The 21,428-nt window shown below is 50.4% G+C and overlaps 2 protein-coding genes across 9 annotated transcripts in view; both read right to left on the bottom strand.

Annotated features, from left to right (window-relative positions):
• Nucleotides 1-8,222, bottom strand: part of GIGYF1 (GRB10 interacting GYF protein 1) — a 53,818-nt gene extending 45,596 nt beyond the window's left edge. For 3 of the 6 annotated variants that reach the window (XM_083185836.1, XM_083185838.1, XM_083185840.1), the window contains exon 1: nucleotides 7,310-8,222. The gene's annotated coding sequence lies outside the window, so the exon portion shown is untranslated. The remainder of the gene's footprint in view (nucleotides 1-7,309) is intronic. The other 3 variants (XM_083185837.1, XM_083185839.1, XM_083185841.1) reach the window with 1 other exon arrangement.
• A 7,600-nt stretch (nucleotides 8,223-15,822) lies between these two features.
• POP7 (POP7 ribonuclease P/MRP subunit) lies at nucleotides 15,823-17,789 on the bottom strand. Of its 3 annotated transcripts, none has more exons than XM_083185833.1 (2): nucleotides 17,637-17,789; nucleotides 15,823-16,579 (listed from the first exon to the last, which is right to left on the bottom strand). In XM_083185833.1, the coding sequence occupies exons 1-2, from the start codon at nucleotides 17,772-17,774 to the stop codon at nucleotides 16,193-16,195; spliced, it is 525 nt and encodes a 174-aa protein (XP_083041959.1). In that variant the 5' UTR covers nucleotides 17,775-17,789; the 3' UTR covers nucleotides 15,823-16,192. The 3 variants fall into 3 exon arrangements, with proteins under 3 accessions (XP_083041959.1, XP_083041960.1, XP_083041961.1); XM_083185834.1 differs by having other exon boundaries at nucleotides 17,633-17,764; XM_083185835.1 differs by lacking the exon at nucleotides 17,637-17,789 and adding an exon at nucleotides 17,587-17,610.
• Between the last annotated feature and the right edge of the window lie 3,639 nt (nucleotides 17,790-21,428).

Raw genomic sequence — 21,428 nt, 5'->3', positions numbered from 1 at the left:
CAGCAGACACTATATAACCCAGTTCATGTACAGTCACACCCCCTGTACCCCGACAGTATACAGCATACACTATATAACCCCGCTCTGGTACTGTCACACCTCCTGTACCCTGACAGTATACAGCAGACACTATATAACCCAGTTCATGTACAGTCACACCCCCTGTACCCCGACAGTATACAGCATACACTATATAACCCCGCTCTGGTACCGTCACACCCCCTGTACCCTGACAGTATACGGCAGATACTATATAACCCCGCTCTGGTACCGTCACACCCCCTGTACCCTGACAGTATACAGCAGACACTATATAACCCCGCTCTGGTACCGTCACACCTCCTGTACCCTGACAGTATATACTATATAACCCCGCTCTGGTACCGTCACACCCCCTGTACCCTGACAGTATATGGCAGACACTATATAACCCCGCTCCGGTATTGTCACACCTCCTGTACCCTGACAGTATACAGCAGACACTATATAGCCCCGCTCTTGTACCTTCACACCCCCTGTACCCTGACAGTATACAGCAGACACTATATAACCCCGCTCTGGTACCGTCACACCTCCTGTACCCTGACAGTATACAGCATACACTATACAACCCTGCTCCGGTATTGTCACACCTCTTGTACCCTGACAGTATACGCTATATAACCCCGCTCCGGTACTGTCACACCTCCTGTACCCTGACAGTATACGCTATATAACCCCGCTCCGGTACTGTCACACCTCCTGTACCCTGACAGTATACACTATATAACCTCGCTCTGGTACAGTCACACCTCCTGTACCCTGACAGTATACAGCATACACTATATAACCCCGCTCCGGTACCGTCACACCCCCTGTACCCTGACAGTATGCAGCAGACACTATATAACCCCGCTCTGGTACAGTCACACCCCCTGTACCCTGACCGTATACAGCAGACACTATATAACCCCCGCTCTGGTAACGTCACACCTCCTGTACCCTGACAGTATACAGCAGACACTATATAACCCCGCTCTGGTACCCTCACACCCCCTGTACCCTGACAGTATACGGCAGACACTATATATAACCCCGCTCTGGTACCGTCACACCTCCTGTACCCTGACAGTATACAGCAGACACTATATAACCCCTGCTCTGGTACTATCACACCTCCTGTACCCTGACAGTATACGGCAGACACTATATTACCCCGCTCTGGTAACGTCACACCTCCTGTACCCTGACAGTATACAGCATACACTATATAACCCCGCTCTGGTAACGTCACACCTCCTGTACCCTGACAGTATACAGCATACACTATATAACCCCGCTCTGGTACCATCACACCCCCTGTACCCTGACAGTATACAGCAGACACTATATAACCCCCGCTCTGGTACCGTCACACCCCCTGTACCCTGACAGTATACAGCAGACACTATATAACCCCGCTCTGGTACCGTCACACCCCCTGTACCCTGACAGTATACAGCAGACACTATATAACCCCCGCTCTGGTACAGTCACACCCCCTGTACCCTGACAGTATACAGCAGACACTATATAACCCCGCTCTGGTACAGTCACACCCTCTGTACCCTGACAGTATACAGCAGACACTATATAACCCCCGCTCTGGTACTGTCACACCTCCTGTACCCTGACAGTATACAGCAGACACTATATAACCCCCGCTCTGGTACAGTCACACCCCCTGTACCCTGACAGTATACAGCAGACACTATATAACCCCGCTCTGGTACAGTCACACCCTCTGTACCCTGACAGTATACAGCAGACACTATATAACCCCCGCTCTGGTACTGTCACACCTCCTGTACCCTGACAGTATACAGCAGACACTATATAACCCCGCTCTGGTACAGTCACACCCTCTGTACCCTGACAGTATACAGCAGACACTATATAACCCCCGCTCTGGTACAGTCACACCCCCTGTACCCTGACTGTACCAGAGCGGGGTTATATATAGTGTCTGCTGTATGCTGTCAGGGTACAGGGGGTGTGACTGTACCAGAGCGGGGTTATATAGTGTCTGCTGCATACTTTCAGGGTACAGGGGGTGTGACAGTACCAGAGCGGGGTTATATAGTGTATGCTGTCAGGGTACAGGGGGTGTGAATGTACCAGAGCGGGGGTTATATAGTGTCTGCTGTATACTGTCAGGGTACAGGAGGTGTGACGGTACCAGAGTGGGGTTATATAGTGTCTGCTGTATACTGTCAGGTTACAGGGGGTGTGACTGTACCAGAGCAGGGTTATATATAGTGTCTGCTGTATAATACTGTCACACCCCCTGTACCCTGACAGTATACAGCAGACACTATATAACCCCGCTCTGGTACAGTCACACCCCCTGTAACCTGACAGTATACACTATATAACCCCACTCTGGTACTGTCACACCCCCTGTACCCTGACAGTATACAGCAGACACTATATAACCCCCGCTCTGGTAACGTCACACCCCCTGTACCCTGACAGTATACAGCAGACACTATATAACCCCCGCTCTGGTAACGTCACACCCCCTGTACCCTGACAGTATGCAGCAGACACTATATATAACCCCGCTCTGGTAACGTCACACCCCCTGTACCCTGACAATATACAGCAGACACTATATAACCCCGCTCTGGTACCCTCACACCCCCTGTACCCTGACAGTATACGGCAGACACTATATATAACCCCGCTCTGGTACTGTCACACCTCCTGTACCCTGACAGTATACAGCAGACACTATATAACCTCCGCTCTGGTACCGTCACACCCCCTGTACCCTGACAGTATACAGCAGACACTATATAACCCCGCTCTGGTACCGTCACACCCCCTGTACCCTGACAGTATACAGCAGACACTATATAACCCCCGCTCTGGTACTGTCACACCTCCTGTACCCTGACAGTATACAGCAGACACTATATAACCCCGCTCTGGTACAGTCACACCCTCTGTACCCTGACAGTATACAGCAGACACTATATAACCCCCGCTCTGGTACAGTCACACCTCCTGTACCCTGACAGTATACAGCAGACACTATAACCCCGCTCTGGTACAGTCACACCCTCTGTACCCTGACAGTATACAGCAGACACTATATAACCCCCGCTCTGGTACTATCACACCTCCTGTACCCTGACAGTATACAGCAGACACTATATAACCCAGTTCATGTACAGTCACACCCCCTGTACCCCGACAGTATACAGCATACACTATATAACCCCGCTCTGGTACTGTCACACCTCCTGTACCCTGACAGTATACAGCAGACACTATATAACCCAGTTCATGTACAGTCACACCTCCTGTACCCTGACAGTATACAGCATACACTATATAACCCCGCTCTGGTACCGTCACACCCCCTGTACCCTGACAGTATACGGCAGATACTATATAACCCCGCTCTGGTACCGTCACACCCCCTGTACCCTGACAGTATACAGCAGACACTATATAACCCCGCTCTGGTACTGTCACACCTCCTGTACCCTGACAGTATATACTATATAACCCCGCTCTGGTACCGTCACACCCCCTGTACCCTGACAGTATATGGCAGACACTATATAACCCCGCTCCGGTATTGTCACACCTCCTGTACCCTGACAGTATACAGCAGACACTATATAGCCCCGCTCTTGTACCTTCACACCCCCTGTACCCTGACAGTATACAGCAGACACTATATAACCCCGCTCTGGTACCGTCACACCTCCTGTACCCTGACAGTATACAGCATACACTATACAACCCTGCTCCGGTATTGTCACACCTCTTGTACCCTGACAGTATACGCTATATAACCCCGCTCCGGTACTGTCACACCTCCTGTACCCTGACAGTATACGCTATATAACCCCGCTCCGGTACTGTCACACCTCCTGTACCCTGACAGTATACAGCATACACTATATAACCCCGCTCCGGTACCGTCACACCCTCCTGTACCCTGACAGTATACAGCAGACACTATATAACCTCGCTCTGGTACAGTCACACCTCCTGTACCCTGACAGTATACAGCATACACTATATAACCCCGCTCCGGTACCGTCACACCCCCTGTACCCTGAAAGTATGCAGCAGACACTATATAACCCCGCTCTGGTACAGTCACACGCCCTGTACCCTGACCGTATACAGCAGACACTATATAACCCCCGCTCTGGTAACGTCACACCTCCTGTACCCTGACAGTATACAGCAGACATTATATAACCCCTGCTCTGGTACTGTCACACCTCCTGTACCCTGACAGTATACAGCAGACACTATATAACCCCGCTCTGGTACTGTCACACCTCCTGTACCCTGACAGTATGCAGCAGACACTATATAACCCCGCTCTGGTACCGTCACACCTCCTGTACCCTGACAGTATACAGCAGACACTATATAACCCCGCTCCGGTATTGTCACACCTCCTGTACCCTGACAGTATACAGCAGACACTATATAACCCCGCTCCGGTATTGTCACACCTCCTGTACCCTGACAGTATGCAGCAGACACTATATAACCCCGCTCTGGTACTGTCACACCACCTGTACCCTGACAGTATACAGCAGACACTATATAACCCCCCGTTCCGGTACTGTCACACCCCCTGTACCCTGACCGTATACAGCAGACACTATATAACCCCGCTCTGGTAACGTCACACCCCCTGTACCCTGACCGTATACAGCAGACACTATATAACCCAGTTCATGTACAGTCACACCCCCTGTACCCTGATACAGCAGACACTATATAACCCCGCTCTGGTACTGTCACACCCCCTGTACCCTGACCGTATACAGCAGACATTATATAACCCCGCTCTGGTACTGTCACACCACCTGTACCCTGACAGTATACAGCAGACACTATATAACCCCCCGTTCCGGTACTGTCACACCCCCTGTACCCTGACCGTATACAGCAGACACTATATAGCCCCTGCTCTTGTACCTTCACACCCCCTGTACCCTGACAGTATACAGCACACAATATATAACTCCGCTACGGTCACACCTCCTGTACCCTGACAGTATACACTATATAACCCCGCTCCGGTACCTTCACACCTCCTGTACCCTGACAGTATACAGCAGACACTATATAACTCCACTCCGGTACCGTCACACCCCCTGTACCCTGACAGTATACAGCAGACACTATATAACTCCACTCCGGTACTGTCACACCTCCTGTACCCTGACAGTATACACTATATAACCCCGCTCCGGTATTGTCACACCTCCTGTACCCTGACAGCATACACTATATAACCCCGCTCCGGTACTGTCACACCTCCTGTACCCTGACAGTATACGCTATATAACCCCACTGGTACCGTCACACCCCCTGTACCCTGACAGTATACGCTATATAACCCCGCTCCGGTACAGTCACACCTCCTGTACCCTGACAGTATACGCTATATAACCCCGCTCCGGTACTGTCACACCTCCTGTACCCTGACAGTATACACTATATAACCCCGCTCTGGTACCGTCACACCCCCTGCACCCTGACAGTATACACTATATAACCCCGCTCTGGTACTATCACACCTCCTGTACCCTGACAGTATACGGCAGACACTATATTACCCCGCTCTGGTACTGTCACACCTCCTGTACCCTGACAGTATACAGCATACACTATATAACCCCGCTCTGGTACCGTCACACCCCCTGTACCCTGACAGTATACAGCAGACACTATATAACCCCGCTCTGGTAACGTCACATCCCCTGTACCCTGCCAGTATACAGCAGACACTATATAACCCCTGCTCTGGTACCGTCACACGCCTGTACCCTGACAGTATACGGCAGACACTATATAACCCCGCTCTGGTACCATCACACCCTCCTGTACCCTGACAGTATACAGCAGACACTATATAACCCCCGCTCTGGTATTGTCACACCCCCTGTACCCTGACAGTATACACTATATAACCCCGCTCTGGTACCATCACACCCTCCTGTACCCTGACAGTATACAGCATACACTATATAACCCCCCGCTCCGGTACTGTCACACCCCCTGTACCCTGACAGTATACAGCAGACACTATATAACCCCGCTCTGGTACCGTCACACCTCCTGTACCCTGACAGTATACAGCATACACTATATAACCCCGCTCTGGTACCATCACACCCTCCTGTACCCTGACAGTATACAGCATACACTATATAACCCCCCGCTCCGGTACTGTCACACCTCCTGTACCTTGACAGTATACAGCACACAATATATAACTCCGCTACGGTCACACCTCCTGTACCCTGACAGTATACACTATATAACCCCGCTCTGGTACCTTCACACCTCCTGTACCCTGACAGTATACAGCATACACTATATAACTCCACTCCGGTACTGTCACACCTCCTGTACCCTGACAGTATACAGCATACACTATATAACTCCACTCCGGTACTGTCACACACCCTGTACCCTGACAGTATACACTATATAACCCCGCTCCGGTATTGTCACACCTCCTGTACCCTGACAGCATACACTATATAACCCCGCTCCGGTACTGTCACACCTCCTGTACCCTGACAGTATACGCTATATAACCCCGCTCTGGTACCGTCACACCTCCTGTACCCTGACAGTATACAGCATACACTATATAACCCCGCTCTGGTACCATCACACCCTCCTGTACCCTGACAGTATACAGCATACACTATATAACCCCCCGCTCCGGTACTGTCACACCTCCTGTACCTTGACAGTATACAGCACACAATATATAACTCCGCTACGGTCACACCTCCTGTACCCTGACAGCATACACTATATAACCCCGCTCCGGTATTGTCACACCACCTGTACCCTGACAGTATACACTATATAACCCCGCTCTGGTACCTTCACACCTCCTGTACCCTGACAGTATACGCTATATAACCCCGCTCTGGTACTGTCACACCTCCTGTACCCTGACAGTATACAGCATACACTATATAACCCCGCTCCGTTACTGTCACACCTCCTGTACCCTGACAGTATACAACAGACACTATATAACCCCACTCTGGTACCGTCACACCCCCTGTACCCTGACAGTATACAGCAGACACTATATAACCCCGCTCCGGTATTGTCACACCTCCTGTACCCTGACAGTATACACTATATAACCCTGCTCCGGTACTGTCACACCTCCTGTACCCTGACAGTATACAGCAGACACTATATAACCCCGCTCTGGTACTGTCACACCCCCTGTACCCTGACAGTAGATACATATAAGTGCAGCTTGGCCATTTACCTCCCACGAAGGTGCCTCCTTGGGGGTCTCCTCACAGTGCGCTCCTTGTGTTGTGGGGGAAGCTTCTTCTGGGCGACAGTCTCTGGGGGCCCCGGATTTCTGCGTTGTGACCGGGCCCCGGGGGTGGGTACAATGAGACGTTACCCTGAATAGTGGCCCCTCAGCATCAGTGACTCCCTCCAGGGCCCCTCCTGGCGCTGTATATACACGTGTATACCAGCCTGTGCACGTATATATATATGAGCTATATATATTTAAAGGGTACAGCACCAGTGTACCGCTCCCTAGGCCGCTACACGCGAGTGTACAGCTGCCTGCCCTGACCCTGGCCCGCTGTATGTAAACATGTCTGACCCAAGTGACGTGCAGGTCCCCCCCCCTTTCCTGTTCGTGGCCCCCGGGGTGTCAGATACGAGGCCCCCAGGCCAGCTGAAGATAAGAGGAGCCCCCTCCCGGCTGTGTGTTGCTGGCCCCCGGCCCTGACCCGTGCAGTGAGGCGGCGGTAGCGTTGGGCCCCGAGCTCGTAGTGTGCTAGGCCCAAGGCCCGGGCTCTCCCTCTCCCTGCGCGTGGGGGGCGAGCCGCCTCCTCCCGGGGGGACCTGGCTCTGTCTCCCGCTCTCTCTTCTCCCCCCCAAGCTGCGTTCCGGTCGCCTCGGTCGCGATATTCCTCGTTACGTCACGACACGTCACGCTCCCTCCTCCGCCACCTCCTCCGTGTGCGGGGATCCCAGGACAAGATGGCGGCGGCGCTGAGGGGAGTGGTCACGTGACGCAGACCAGCCGTCCTAGCGGGGCGGGGCTCCGGGGGGCGCCACCCGCGGACGCTACGTAACCTGCTGGAAAGGACTAGGATTGGGGGAGGTGTGACACGGTCGTTACAGCCCTCACCGACCACCTCAGCTACACCAGGCAGCCGTTACGTGCCCCACTTCCGGTGCTTCTAGACGGCGCCGGAAGCGGCCTCTGAGGTGTAGTGGGCGTGGCCTCGAAGGTATAAACAGAGTTGTAACCCCGCCCACCTCAAGACCACCGTCTCCCACCCTGCTATAGTATTAGTAGTGTTATTATTCAGGTGCCACAAGTGGTTGGCAGCGCCGTACAATATGACATGGGTGTAGGGAAATGTACATGCTAAACATATATTAGCATGTGACATAGCACATAAATATCGAGAGATAGGGAGATAAATGTAGAAATGTTCTGTGCAATTCAACACACTTTCAGTAATCCTAAACGATTCAGTACGAAATCCTGACTGCCGAAATACCGACAAGGGGGGCTGTGGATCGCCCCAGCCCCCCCTTGCGGGTTCGCTGCACTCGCCACGCAGCGGGCGCGGTGCCTTGCTACGCTCAGCACACTATTTTATTCTCCCTCTATGGGTGTCATGGACACCCATAGAGGGAGAAATTGGCGGCATTGCGGCGGATTCCGGCATCAGTATTTCGACCACCGGATTCCGACCACAAGGATTTTGACTCCATCCGATCCTAAACAGTGCTGCAAATAATGCATTTAGTGGAGGTTCCCAAACTGTGCGCCTGGGCTCCCTGGAGTGCCTCAGAGTACTTGCAGGGGTGCCTCAGGTTGGTGGTCCAGAACCAATTCCAATTATTTATGGTTTTACTTGTGTAGTTTCATGGCGGCAGTTTACGATACATTTGAAGCTACGTTATTAGCATAGCCCAACGGCTGCCTAGCGTAGTGACTCCGCGGCAACCATGCGTAGTTAGCGTAGTGTCCCCGTGAGGCAGCTACTCACCGTACTGTTGCCGGGACCTGCATCTCTGTTCCCGGCATCCCTGGCAAGCCTAGTGAGCGCCTCTCACACAGCGCCGGCGCCCGCATGATAAAATCAACTCCACGCCGACGATAGTGCGGGCATGAAAAGGTCGGGAGGACGCGTAACGCGTCCCCTTGCGGGGCTCGCTGCGCTCTCCACGCTTCGGGCTGGCGTGGATAGTGGGGGTGTGTCAGGAACACATTCACACCTGATATAAGCGGCTGCAGGAAAACTAACCTACGCTAATTCTGACAGGGATGCTCGCGGAAACACTACGTAACTGCCGCCGTGAAACTACACAAGTACCTTTATGGTCAATGAAATAGGCAAAATCAGTGCTTGTGGCTTCCAGTTATAAAATATGTGGGTAAACAGAAGTGAATCATGTTCCTCACCACATATTTGCGGGTCCAAGGAGAGGGGGCGGGGCTTAATAGCGTACAACAAAGCTAATCATGTCATGTTAGCCTGGCCCCCTCTCCGCGCACCTGCAATTTTCAGTATTTCAGTCAGCGGGGAAGGGTTGTTGCGGGGATCTGGATAGCAATATGGAGACTTGCCTACCTTCCCGGGGGGCCAGGAGGTGGACCCAATTTTCGGGATCCTCCTGGACATTCTGGGAATAGGCAATTCTGGGTCAATCCCGGGTGCGATCTAGCTTGTCGGTATAAAAGGGGTGTTAGCGATGCCTAATGAATCAGCTGATAAAGGAGACTAAAGGGCCATACGCACTGGGCGATTTTGATCTGAAAGCCGCTGAAACTTCGTGTCTTGAGCGGCTTTCAGCTCAAAGCCACCCAGTGTGTATGCCCCAGCGATGAGCGGTGAGCGCTGCTGCGTGCTCCCGCATCATCACCGGGAAAGCAGCTCATCTGCTGGTATTACCTGCTGGTTTTGTGTAGCGCTGCGCTATGCAAAGCCGTTCTCCCCCGCTGACAGCACCGGGCACTGAGTGGCACCATGCACTAAGTGGCGTTCCCCCCCCAGAGTCCATACACACTGGGCATAATCGCCCAGTGTGTATGGACCTTTAATCCCCTTGAGTGGTGGGTTTTGCTGGGGCAGGACAAACTTACCAGCAAAACCTGCCTCAGCAAAATCCCCCTCACCTCCGCTTCGGCATTTGTATGCCGGAGCTCCCCTGCCACTAGTCATAGCAGTGACCACAGGCGGCAGGCTCGGGGATGTTCATGGCAGCTCGGGAAGACTCGGGTGTCTGAACTCCTGAGCGCTCCCGAGTCCCCCAAGCTGCCCTGAATATACACCAAGCCTGCCGCCTGCAACTAATGGCGGCAGGGGCGCTCCGGCGTACAATCGCCGGAGCAGAGAGGTGAGGTGGGGTGGTGGGAGAGGAGAGGAGGTGGGGGGTGCCCGGACTGGTGATGTGCCAGTGGTGCACAGCTGAACAACCTCTCACTGGATCAGTGTATCATCCCGACATGCTTCAAACAGTCCATCATTGTTCCGGTTCCCAAGAAACCACGACTTCTGTCCAGTGGCCCTTACCTCAGTAGTAGCAGTTTGTTTATTTATAAGGCGCCACAAAGTGTCCGCAGCGCCGTACATAGCAAACAAAAACAAATTACAAGGTAAGGTGCAGGGTGTGTTGATAAAATACAGCATAAATAGGGGTTTAGCTGGTAGAACTAAAATCAGCATCAGTTCTGAAGTAGGTGAAGGCAAACACAGAGCGAATGAGAAGGAGCTTCTTCCCGCAGGCCATTAGAGCCCTCAACCAGACCTCCTATTTCCGGGACTTTCTTTCCTTCTGGACCTACCCGACACATTCTCTCTACACTCTTCCTCATCCGATCTACTTTAATGGTAATGCAGGACAGTTGTATACAAAAGCATTTCACTACATATTGTACTATGTATGATTTTTGTATGTGACAAATAAAATTTGATTTGATATTAGTGGTATGCCCTTAAAAATTCTGGGCAAACCACTCAAGTGATTAAGGCCCCCATTTACCATTGATCGCATTTACAATGCGATCTGTCAGAATATTACCGCCCAGGATCGCATTGTAAAATGCGATAATTTCACCTGAATGTATCACCTGCCAGGGCGCAGGGACAGGGCTCCGAAAAGAGCATGTCCCTGCGATGCCCGGAGCCGGGGGATATGCGCATGCCCAGTTACGCGGTATGTACCTATAGGCTACAATGGGCTATCGCGATATCAGAATGGCGATAGCCCAGGGGTGCGAAGCAGCTTCGCATCCCCCATAGAAACCTATGGGGGATGCGGCCGGCGACGCTGCAGGGAGGATCGCAGCAGGGATCGGAGATTCCTGCTGCAGTCCCCTGTGATACATTAGGGGGATACTTAATATTTGCAGTTAACCCCCCGAAAACGGTTGTTTTCTGGGATTTAGCCGCAAATATTAGTTGATAAATGCGTCTCTAAGGCCTATACACACTAGAACAGGGGTTCCCAAAGTTTTTGAATCACGGCACCCCAAAGCATCAGAAATGTTGTTGCGGCACCCTTAGACTAAAGGTTTCGCATTGAGAAAGTGAGAAATAAATATTAAGTTAAATAAATTGTGTTTTTTATGTCATTCTTAGGGTCATTTATGTGGTAATGGACAGGATTCCCTTCTCTTGTCCACAATTTGACTATAAGGTACTTGTGGAGTATCACGGCTCCCATCGCATGCCATCGCATGCCATATATAGTGGCATGCGATGGCATGCAATGCGATGCGATTTTTACAGATTTTTGCAGTTTTTTGTCAAAATCGTATGCAATCGCATCGCATGCGATTTGATCGCATGCGATCGCATACGATTTTGCACTGAAAAGCATCCAAATGCATTGGAATTAGTATTAAACATGTTCAATGGCCCCCAAATGGCATTTTTGAGGCTGTACCACCCCCACTTTCAACGCGAATCCGAAGCGTGGCGAGCAGCGGCGGTACGCGTCCTACGACCTTTTCATACCCCCACTATCCACGTCGGCGTGGAGTTGAGAATAGAAAGTGTGGCGAGCGCAGCGAGCCACCGAGCCCGAAGCGTGGCGAGTGCAGCGAGCCCCGCCAGGGGACGCGGACACCTGTGAAGCCCGTGAGGGGACGCGTATACCTGTGAAGGTATCCGCGTGCGCTCACCACGCTTCGGGCTCGGTGGCTCGCCACACTTTCTATTCTCAACTCCACGCCGATGTGGATAGTGGGGGTATGAAAAGGTCGTAGGACGCGTACCGCTGCGCTCGCCACGCTTTGGGTTTGCGTTGATAGTGGGGGTGGTACAGCCTCAAAAATGCCATTTGGGGGCCATTGAACATGTTTAATACTAATTCCAATGCATTTGGATGCTTTTCAGTGAAAAATCGTATGCGATCGCATGCGATTTTTTCGCATACGAAGGCCATCGTGGGAGCCGTGATAATCCACAAGTACCGTCTATTATAATGGACATTAAAAACTTGAATTGGTCCTGGACCACCAGCTCATCGCACACCTGCAAGTCCCCAAAGCCACCCCAGGGTGCCACAGCACACAGTTTGGGAACCACTGCACTAGAAGAAAGAAACTTGGGTGGGGTGCACACTAGAGCCCCAAATATATTTTATGTATTAATACATAATTAGTAGTATGTAAGAATTGGTGTCATTTAGAAAAAATTGTGCATGCTTTTTTAGCCTGCGAATATATAATGAGTGGTTGGCCTCTGGGATATTGAGTTGTTTAGGCTATTAAATTGTAAATAACCATAAATTATAATTGACCATCATATTTCCTTTATATATTCCAATATACTCTTTATATGAGAATCCTCCAGTAGTTTTAAAGTGCTTGTTTTATGTCCCTATGCAGCAATGATAAACGATCTATGCTGGTGTGTGGTGGATACAATTTTCCAGTTCTGTTGCTTATTGTTGGAATTGTCAAAATATATATGTAACTATTGCCACTTTGATACATCATACCCATAATAGAGCTAGTACGCAGACTCAGCTTTCTGAAAGCATGATCTGCCACATTGCCAACACATACAATAAGCACTCATTTGTAACTTAAATTTGGGAAACAACTATCTCCAAGTTACAGGTACTACTAATTTTTGGAGGATTTAGGGCCGCATTTATCAACTAATATTTGCCGCAAATATTAAGTAACCCCCTAATGTATCAAAGGGGGACCGCAGCAGGAATCTCTGATCCCTGCTACGATCCCCCCTGCAGCGCCGCCGGCCACATCACCCATAGGTTTCTATGGGGGATGCGAAGCTGCCCGATGTATCAACATCAGCAGCCCGGCATCGCACCCCTGGGCTATCGCCATTCTGATATGGCAATAGCCCATTGTAGCCTATGGCTGCGGGTAAGAGGGGTCGGCGGGGGTCAGCGCATAACCGCACATGCACTGACCCCCCCCCCCGGCTTCCGGGTCAGGGCTTCGCAGGAACAGGCTCCTTTTCGGAGCCCTGTTCCTGCGCTTGTGGGATGATACATCCCAGCGCTTATATCAGATTTTACAATGTGATCCTGGGCGGTAATATTCTGTCCAGATCGCATTGTAAATGCGATTAATGATAAATGTGCCCCTTAACCTCATGTGAAACAACCCTTATTGATCTTTTCAGTTGGTACAAAAAGATAAATAATTTAACTTCCCTCCTACAGAGAGCCCATCTCATTTAGGGGCCCATTTATCAAGATCCCATTTACAATGCGATCTGGGCGGAATATTACCGCCCATGATCGCATTGTAAAATGCGATCATATCGGGGGAATGTATCAATTTTAAGGGCACAGAGACAGGGCTCCGAAAAGACCCCGTCCCTGCGAAGCCCTGACCTGGAAGCCGGGGGGATGGGGGGTCTGCGTATGCGCGGTTATGCGCTGACCCCTCTTACCGCACTACCGTGCTCAGGCATAGGCTACAATGGGCTATTGCCATATCAGAATGGCGATAGCCCAGGGGTGCCCGATGTTGATACATCGGCCAGCTTCGCATCCCCCATAGAAACCTATGGGGGATGCGGCCGGCGGCGCTGCAGGGAGGATCGCAGCAGTGATCAGAGATTCCTGCTGCGGTCCCCCTATGATCCATTTAGGGGATACTTAATATTTGCGGCTAAACCCCGAAAACGTGTGTTTTCGGGATTTAGCCGCAAATATGGTTTGATAAATGGGCCCCTTAGCCCCAGCACCCGCCAGAACGTCCCCGCTGGTGAGTGCTGGCTGAGAGGGACTCCATCAGACTGGAACGTGCGAGCATCTCACACCGCGCGTCCCAGTCACTCGGCAGCGCAGCGGTGGAAAACCTGCCCATCTCTGCTTCAGAGAGACAGGCAGGGTTAGGGGGGGTGCATCGGTGACCTCCGTCAGAACAGGGTGCGCGAGCATGTCAAGCGCGCACACACTCTAACGACGGATGGCAGAGCCTGGCGATTCTATTGTCAGCCCTCGCAATAATGAGGCGCACTACATCTGTAGCTTAAATACTTTACTTCAATCTCTATACTCAGTCTCTACTTCCAGACTCATATGTAATGGATACCTGTCAGATCTCCCCTTACATGAGGAACCAGCTTTATGAAGTGTGGCGAACGCAGCGAGCCACCGTGCCCCGAAGCGTGGCGAGCGCAGCGTGCCCCGCGAGGGGACGCGGACATGCATCCCCTCATGGAACTCGCCACGCTTCGTGCTCGGTGGCGAGCTGCGCTCGACACACTTTATAAAATTACCGCCACGCCCACGTGGATACTGGGGGTATGACGTGGATAGTGGGGATATGATTGTGTTAGTGGGTGAAGTGTGTGTGTGGTGCTTTATACTTACCCTCCTCCCGGCTGGCAAACGTCCATCACAATCCCTGCAGCGATGTCCCTGGCGCCAGCATTCCCATCCTCCGGCACTCGCCTCCTCCAAGACACCCCAGCGGCAGCGCTCCCCTCCTCTGGCAGTCACTCCCCGGTGCCAGCAATGTATGTAATTAGCGTAGTGCGGCTGGGGGAGCAGGGACCACGGCTGAATTACAAACATTGCTGGCGCTGGGGAGTGACTGCCGGAGGAAGGGAACGCTGCCGCCAGGGTGTCATGGAGGAGGCGAGTGCCAGAGGAGGGGAACGCTGGGGATCGTGATGGACGTTAAGTATAAAGCACTACACACATATTAGCAGGGTGCCTGGCTAGGCTACGTTGACAACGTAGCCTAAGGTACATTACCAGCGTAGCCTAGCCGGGCGCCCTGCTAATACACAAGTACCAAAAACAAAAATAGCTACTCTAAAGTAGAAGAAATGCGTTGACATTGGTTGCTATGTTATACCTGCTGGGGGTTTACCTTTTGGATACATCAGAATCAGTAAAACCCACTAAACAGAAATCATGTACTGTTAAAGTATGAACTAAGTCTGCGATCTGTACACTCAACACAATAGCATCCTGGAGCCCTCTCTCCTCATGTGCCTTTCTTAGAATATATAAACCTCTGCCACCCTGATGATTGCTTCAGTGTCCTGTCCCCTGATGCAACTATCCATATTTACCATGTACTTGTCCTAAACTGTCTTGTGCTGTAATTCGTTATGTGTTTTTGCTCATAACTATGCTCTGCAAAGCGCTGCGGAATATGTGTGCGCTATATAAGAAACTGTTAATAAATAAATAAATCCTTTGACTGTGGACACCATGGAAACTTCAGAACACTAAACCAACTGTAAAGCATTAATAGAAACTTTTACCCAAACACCAACAATGAATCAGACAACGTATAACCATAGTGATTTATGTTACAGAAAGAGAAGTCATTTTTACAAGTGAAAGTATAACATGCACAATTAGGCGATGGGGCTATACATAATGTAAGAGATTTGTTCCAATGCGGACATTATGCGCCTTACGTATAATTCAGATGACTGCAGTTTATAGACAACAGCAATGCAAAAAGGTCACGCGAAGATCTGATACCACTGCCTTTCAGTCTTGTTCATTGTGATGCAGTTCAATACAGCCCCATCCCCAGACTGGTGTCTCCCCAACATTACACATCACTTCAATGCTGAGGGGCCACTGATAACATATCACATATGAGGGGCCCTGCGTCTGGAAGCACATTATCCACCAATGGACAGTTCCTGCATCACTCCTCCTGCGCCCGGTACACGCGGATGTGAATTGCAGAGTTGTTCCTGTTACGGGTACCCGGCTCTCCATCCTCCCCTCCCTCTGGTTCCATATCATCTGTCAGCTCCACTGTGGACGTACTAGCAGAGATCAGGAGGACCTCGGGCATTGAAAGCTGTAGCTGCAAGGCGAGGTTAATTGCCCGTCCAATGGCCAGGCCTAACCCGTGCACCCTCAGTTCTTTCTGTCCCCCGCTTGCCAGGAGACGACGGCATCGAGCCAGCTGGCCCTGGAAATCAGTTTTGGTGTTTACATAAATGTCATTAGGACCACGAGGCGGGCGGGGGGCTGGTCGGCGACGGTGAGGAACCCGCTCTTGGAACGACGTCTGCTCAGCCATGGCCTAGTGAGGAAGAAAAATAGGAGAGTTGTTTAGTTTTTGCAGCATCACAGAGTACTAAGGTGCCACCGTACTTGTTGCCTAAGTGGGTGTATGGGTCATGTGTATGGGTGGGTGTATGGTGTAGTGCAGATCACTGGGTGGGTGGGGGGTGATGCACGGGACACAGAGAGGTGGGGGTGTACGGTAAAGCACGGAACACACATGGTGGGGGTGTACAGGGGAGCATGGAACACCCAAAGGTGGGACTACAGGAGAGCACAGGACACAGAGGGGGTGTAAGCTGGAGCACAGAACACACAGATGGGGAGGGTGTGTGTGTAAGGAGGAGCACAGGATACACAGGGGGGAGTACAGGATACACAGAGGGAGTATGGGGGAGCACAAAACACACAGATGGGGAGGGGGGGTGTGTGTGTAAGGAGGACCACAGGATACACAGGGGGGAGTATGGGGGAGCACAGGATACACAAGGGGGCGTATGGGGGATACCGGGGGGGGGGGGTATAAGGCGGAGCACAGGATACACAGGGGGGAGCACAGGATACACAGAGGGAGTATGGGGGAGCACAAAACACACAGATGGGGAGGGGGGGTGTGTGTGTAAGGAGGAGCACAGGATACACAGGGGGTAGTATGGGGGAGCACAGGATACACAAGGGGGCGTATGGGGGATACCGCGGGGGGGAGGGGGGTTATAAGGCGGAGCACAGGATACACAGGGGAGCACAGGATACACAGAGGGAGTATGGGGGAGCACAAAACACACAGATGGGAAGGGGGGGTGTGTGTGTAAGGAGGAGCACAGGATACACAGGGGGGAGTATGGGGGAGCACAGGATACACAAGGGGGCGTATGGGGGATACCGGGGGGGTATAAGGCGGAGCACAGGATACACAGGGGAGGGGTATATGAGGGAGCACAGAATACACAGGGGGGGGGTGGTGTAAGGCGGAGCACGTGACAGACGCGGGCGGTATACGGGTAACACGGAGGGAGGGGGATTTACGGGGTATATAGACGGTACGGCGGCCGGGTCAGGCCAATCCCCTCACCTGCCTTCGTCCTCGCTTCGCGGCGCTGGCTATTGCGGTATCCCACGTGACACAGCGTCGCGTCAGTACGTAATGGGCGTGTCCCCGACGCCTCTACAGACCAACCACACCACAGTGCTCCTTGACTGCAGGTTGTTGCCATAGTGACACTTTCACCACTTCTCGGTGTCACATGACAGGGCCGCCGCCAGTGGGAGGAGCTTCTCCGTTAATGGAAGGTTTACCCGCTAGAACGTGTTGCAGTATGACGTCAGCGGTGTGTACTAGGTATATAACGTGACCTCATGTCACCCGGGCCTGGCATTGGCTGACTGGGCATGATGACTCGGGGTACGGTACATGACACTATATGTACTAAGATGTTGTCCATAGCAGCCAATCAGAGACATTAGGTCACAGTGTCTTGGCAGACAGTCAGATGCCACTATTGGTTGATAGGCAGAAGGTCGACACATAAAATAAGGTCAACATGAGTTTTTCATGAGTTTTTTTTTAAACCTTTTGCATGTGTCGACCTCCTGCTCCCCCCCCCCCCCCAATGCTATAATGGATTCCCTAACCTCTCCAACGGCTCTCAGACAATTAAAATGCGGTGCGGCTCCTGAGCCAATCAGAGCTCGCATTCCGGCAACCACAGTGATTGGCTGCCGGGCCGCAAGCTTCGATTGGCTAACGAGTCAGCACGTCATACTTGAAGTGACCGAGAACGAAGGGGTGAGGGAATCCTGTGGCGTTTTGCTCTTCTCTCATACTCGCAGTGGACTCCCTCAGTCTGTTGATGAGAAGGCTGGATGACTCAGTGTTTAAGCCCAAGGCCGCCACTAAGAATCGCATACCTCCCAACTTCTGTCCGTTTGAAATAGGGACACTCGCGCGGCGAAAAGGGGGTGGGGCGTATGCAAATGAGGGCGCGGCTTATGCTAATTAGCCGCGACCTCATTTTCATACGAGAATAGACGCTGTGCGCATGCGCACAGCGTCTATTCTACTAGATTGGGGGTCTCCCAACTGTCACCCCCCGCAGCGGGACAATGCCTGCCGCGGGTGGGACAGCGGGACAGGACCCAAAAATCGGGACTGTCCCTCTAAAATCGTGACAGTTGGGAGGTATGGAATCGTGGGGCCCGGGACTGATCTTCAGTCCAGGCACCCCACCGAGTACCATTAACCCCCCCCTGAGTACCATTACTTTCCTGTGGTGCGGCATCACCCTTGTTCCTGCATGCCTCCACTCTCTGCATGCATCTCCTCGGGAGCACACAATGCACAGTGCAGCCTGCAGAGCGCCGAGCCCTTCTGTGTCCTAGGCTCGGCACTCTGCAGGTTGCACTGTGCATGCCTGGCTGTAGAGCCGCCGGGTGGGGGAGGCGGGGGTGGGGGGTGTCACAGGGCTGCTGTTGCTGTGGACAGCTGCCCGGGCCCCTCCAGAGGCTGGGGCCCGGGACAGCTTTACCCACAGCACCCCCCTGTCAGTGGCCCTGTTTAGGCCTACTGCTGTGGTTACTGGGATTCAGTACTAAATCCCGGCAGTCGGAATCCCGGCGGTTGAAATACAGATGCCGGAATCCCAACTGCCGAAATCCCAACAAAGGCGGGCCGTGGATCCCCCCCCCCTGCAGGCTCGCTGTGCTCACACTCTATTTTATTCTCCCTCTATGGGTGTCGTGGACACCCATAGAGGGAGAAATTGTCAGGATTTCGGCGGTCGGGATTCCGGCGTCGGTATTTCGACCGCAGGGATTTTGACTCCATCTGGGTTACTGCTTTATTGGATAGAAATTACTAATTACAAAAGTGGGAAAGACAGATATTTGGGCACTTTACACTATTGTAGTAGGGGATCTAGTGTCATTAGCAACCTCCTTATATCTAGCGCAAAATTCTAGTGGTATTGTGTTGATATATATATATATATAGCAATGTCCAAAAGGCGAGCACCCACGGATTTCTTAGATGCAATAAATCACTCCATGCAGAGATAAATCACTCCATGCTATCTCTGCATGGAGTGATTTATTGCAACTAAGAAATCCGTGGGTGCTCGCCTTTTGGACTTTGCTATTTATTTTATTTGCTATTTATTTTATTTATTTTATTTATTTACAGCTGCAGGAGGGTGCCTGTCTCTGGAACATATATATATATAAATATATATATATATACAGTATATATATATATATATATATATATATATATATATATATATATGGAAAAGAAATGGAGGAGGCGCACACCGTAAGCAGGTATAACACAATCATTTACTAAAAGATAAAAGCTCACATACACTTAAGTTTCAAGTTTTTTTGGTTTCCTCAAAAATATTTTTACAAAACAATATATATATATATATATATGGGTGTATTTTCTTGTTGAATCATACTGCACAGATGAAAACTACTTGTTTTTAAATAAATGTTGTATTAAATCAAAAATTGTGGATTTCATGCTATAATTGCCATTGATCATTGATTATTGGTTCTATTCTGGTGGTGGAATTTACATTAGGGGCGCACTCTGTTTTCTTCTTTTCTCCATTTCTTCCATTTCCCCCACTAACAGGGGGGACAAATAGAGGTGCTGCCCTGACTGATATTTTCTAGCGCATTGAAAGGGTATTTCTTTTGTTCTATATATATATATATATATATATATACTAAAGACTGCATATACTTAAAAAAATATATATTTAAAACTACTGATCAATATAATCCTACACATTAAGATTTCCATACTTCATTTTGTTTTGTTTATATTTCTATTAAACCTATGTACAATATAGGCGCATGATTTAGAAGAGAGCATAAAACTGGAGAAGAAAACACATTTTACTTTCAATATAACAATTCTTTATATTCCTTAGAGTCCATGACACAGTAACAATTGATAGAACTGCGAAAGTGTTAACTCTGCACCTCCCAAGTTCTCACCCCCGCAGCACAGCGGTGCCGACAGAGGAGCCGCAGCTCAACAACGATGTGGCACCTATCTGACACGAGCTATCTAATGATGAAATACATTTGCTAAAGAAAGGGCTATCATCTGCCCCTTATTCTGGACCAAATGGATTCAATTTGTTTATAGACACCAATAAATTCATTCGAACACTCACTTTAAAAAGGCATTTTGCAAGAAATAAGGAGGAACAGGTTTTGGATGATTCTCTATCTGATACACAGGATGGGAGTCATTGTAATACCAATCTCAAACCAAAATCGACTTTTTACCCTATAGAATCTAGGGGTAATAATTTAGAAACTTTCTTTGAATTATTTAAAAATGACTTTGAAAATCTATGTGAGGATAAAAATAAAAACAAGAAAAGAGACAATTTGAAAAGTAATGAAAGAGGTGCCATAAAGAAATTAGAGAAAATTAAAAATATAGTGATCAAAATGGCTGATAAGGGGGGGGGGGGGGGGGTATAGTCATATTAAATCATGAGGACTACCTAGAAGAAGGCTATCGACTTCTAAACGACGAAAAGACCTATCTAAAAATAGAGACCAACCCTACGGCTGAAATTGTAGAAAAAAATCAGGGTTCTGTTACTTGATGCCGGAGTTCGGAAGGGATGTCTAACTGATACTGAGCGTCGCTATATCAATAATGAGAATCCCCCTATGTTTTATTATGTCCCAAAATTCATAAAAGGCTAGAAAAGCCACCGGGACTACCGATAATAGCTGGTATAAATTCAGCGACATCAGGATTATCCCAATTTGTTGATTTACACATACAAAAATATGTGACTAAGTTACAGTCCTTCATCAAGTGCTCATGTTTGTACAAAATATAC

Source organism: Crinia signifera, chromosome 4 (assembly GCF_055691185.1).
Source record: "Crinia signifera chromosome 4, ASM5569118v1, whole genome shotgun sequence".
Lineage (NCBI taxonomy): Eukaryota > Metazoa > Chordata > Amphibia > Anura > Myobatrachidae > Crinia > Crinia signifera.
This window is presented reverse-complemented; position numbering and strand designations above follow the sequence as displayed.

Bases quoted from the DNA above. Each gene is read 5' to 3' on its own strand.
- POP7 (XM_083185833.1), bottom strand. From the start codon at position 17,774: ATGGCAACAACCTGCAGTCAAGGAGCACTGTGGTGTGGTTGGTCTGTA. The intron at 16,580-17,636 runs GCAGGTGAGGGG...CTTCCTCACTAG, and splicing joins GCCGCGAAGCGAGGACGAAG to GCCATGGCTGAGCAGACGTC.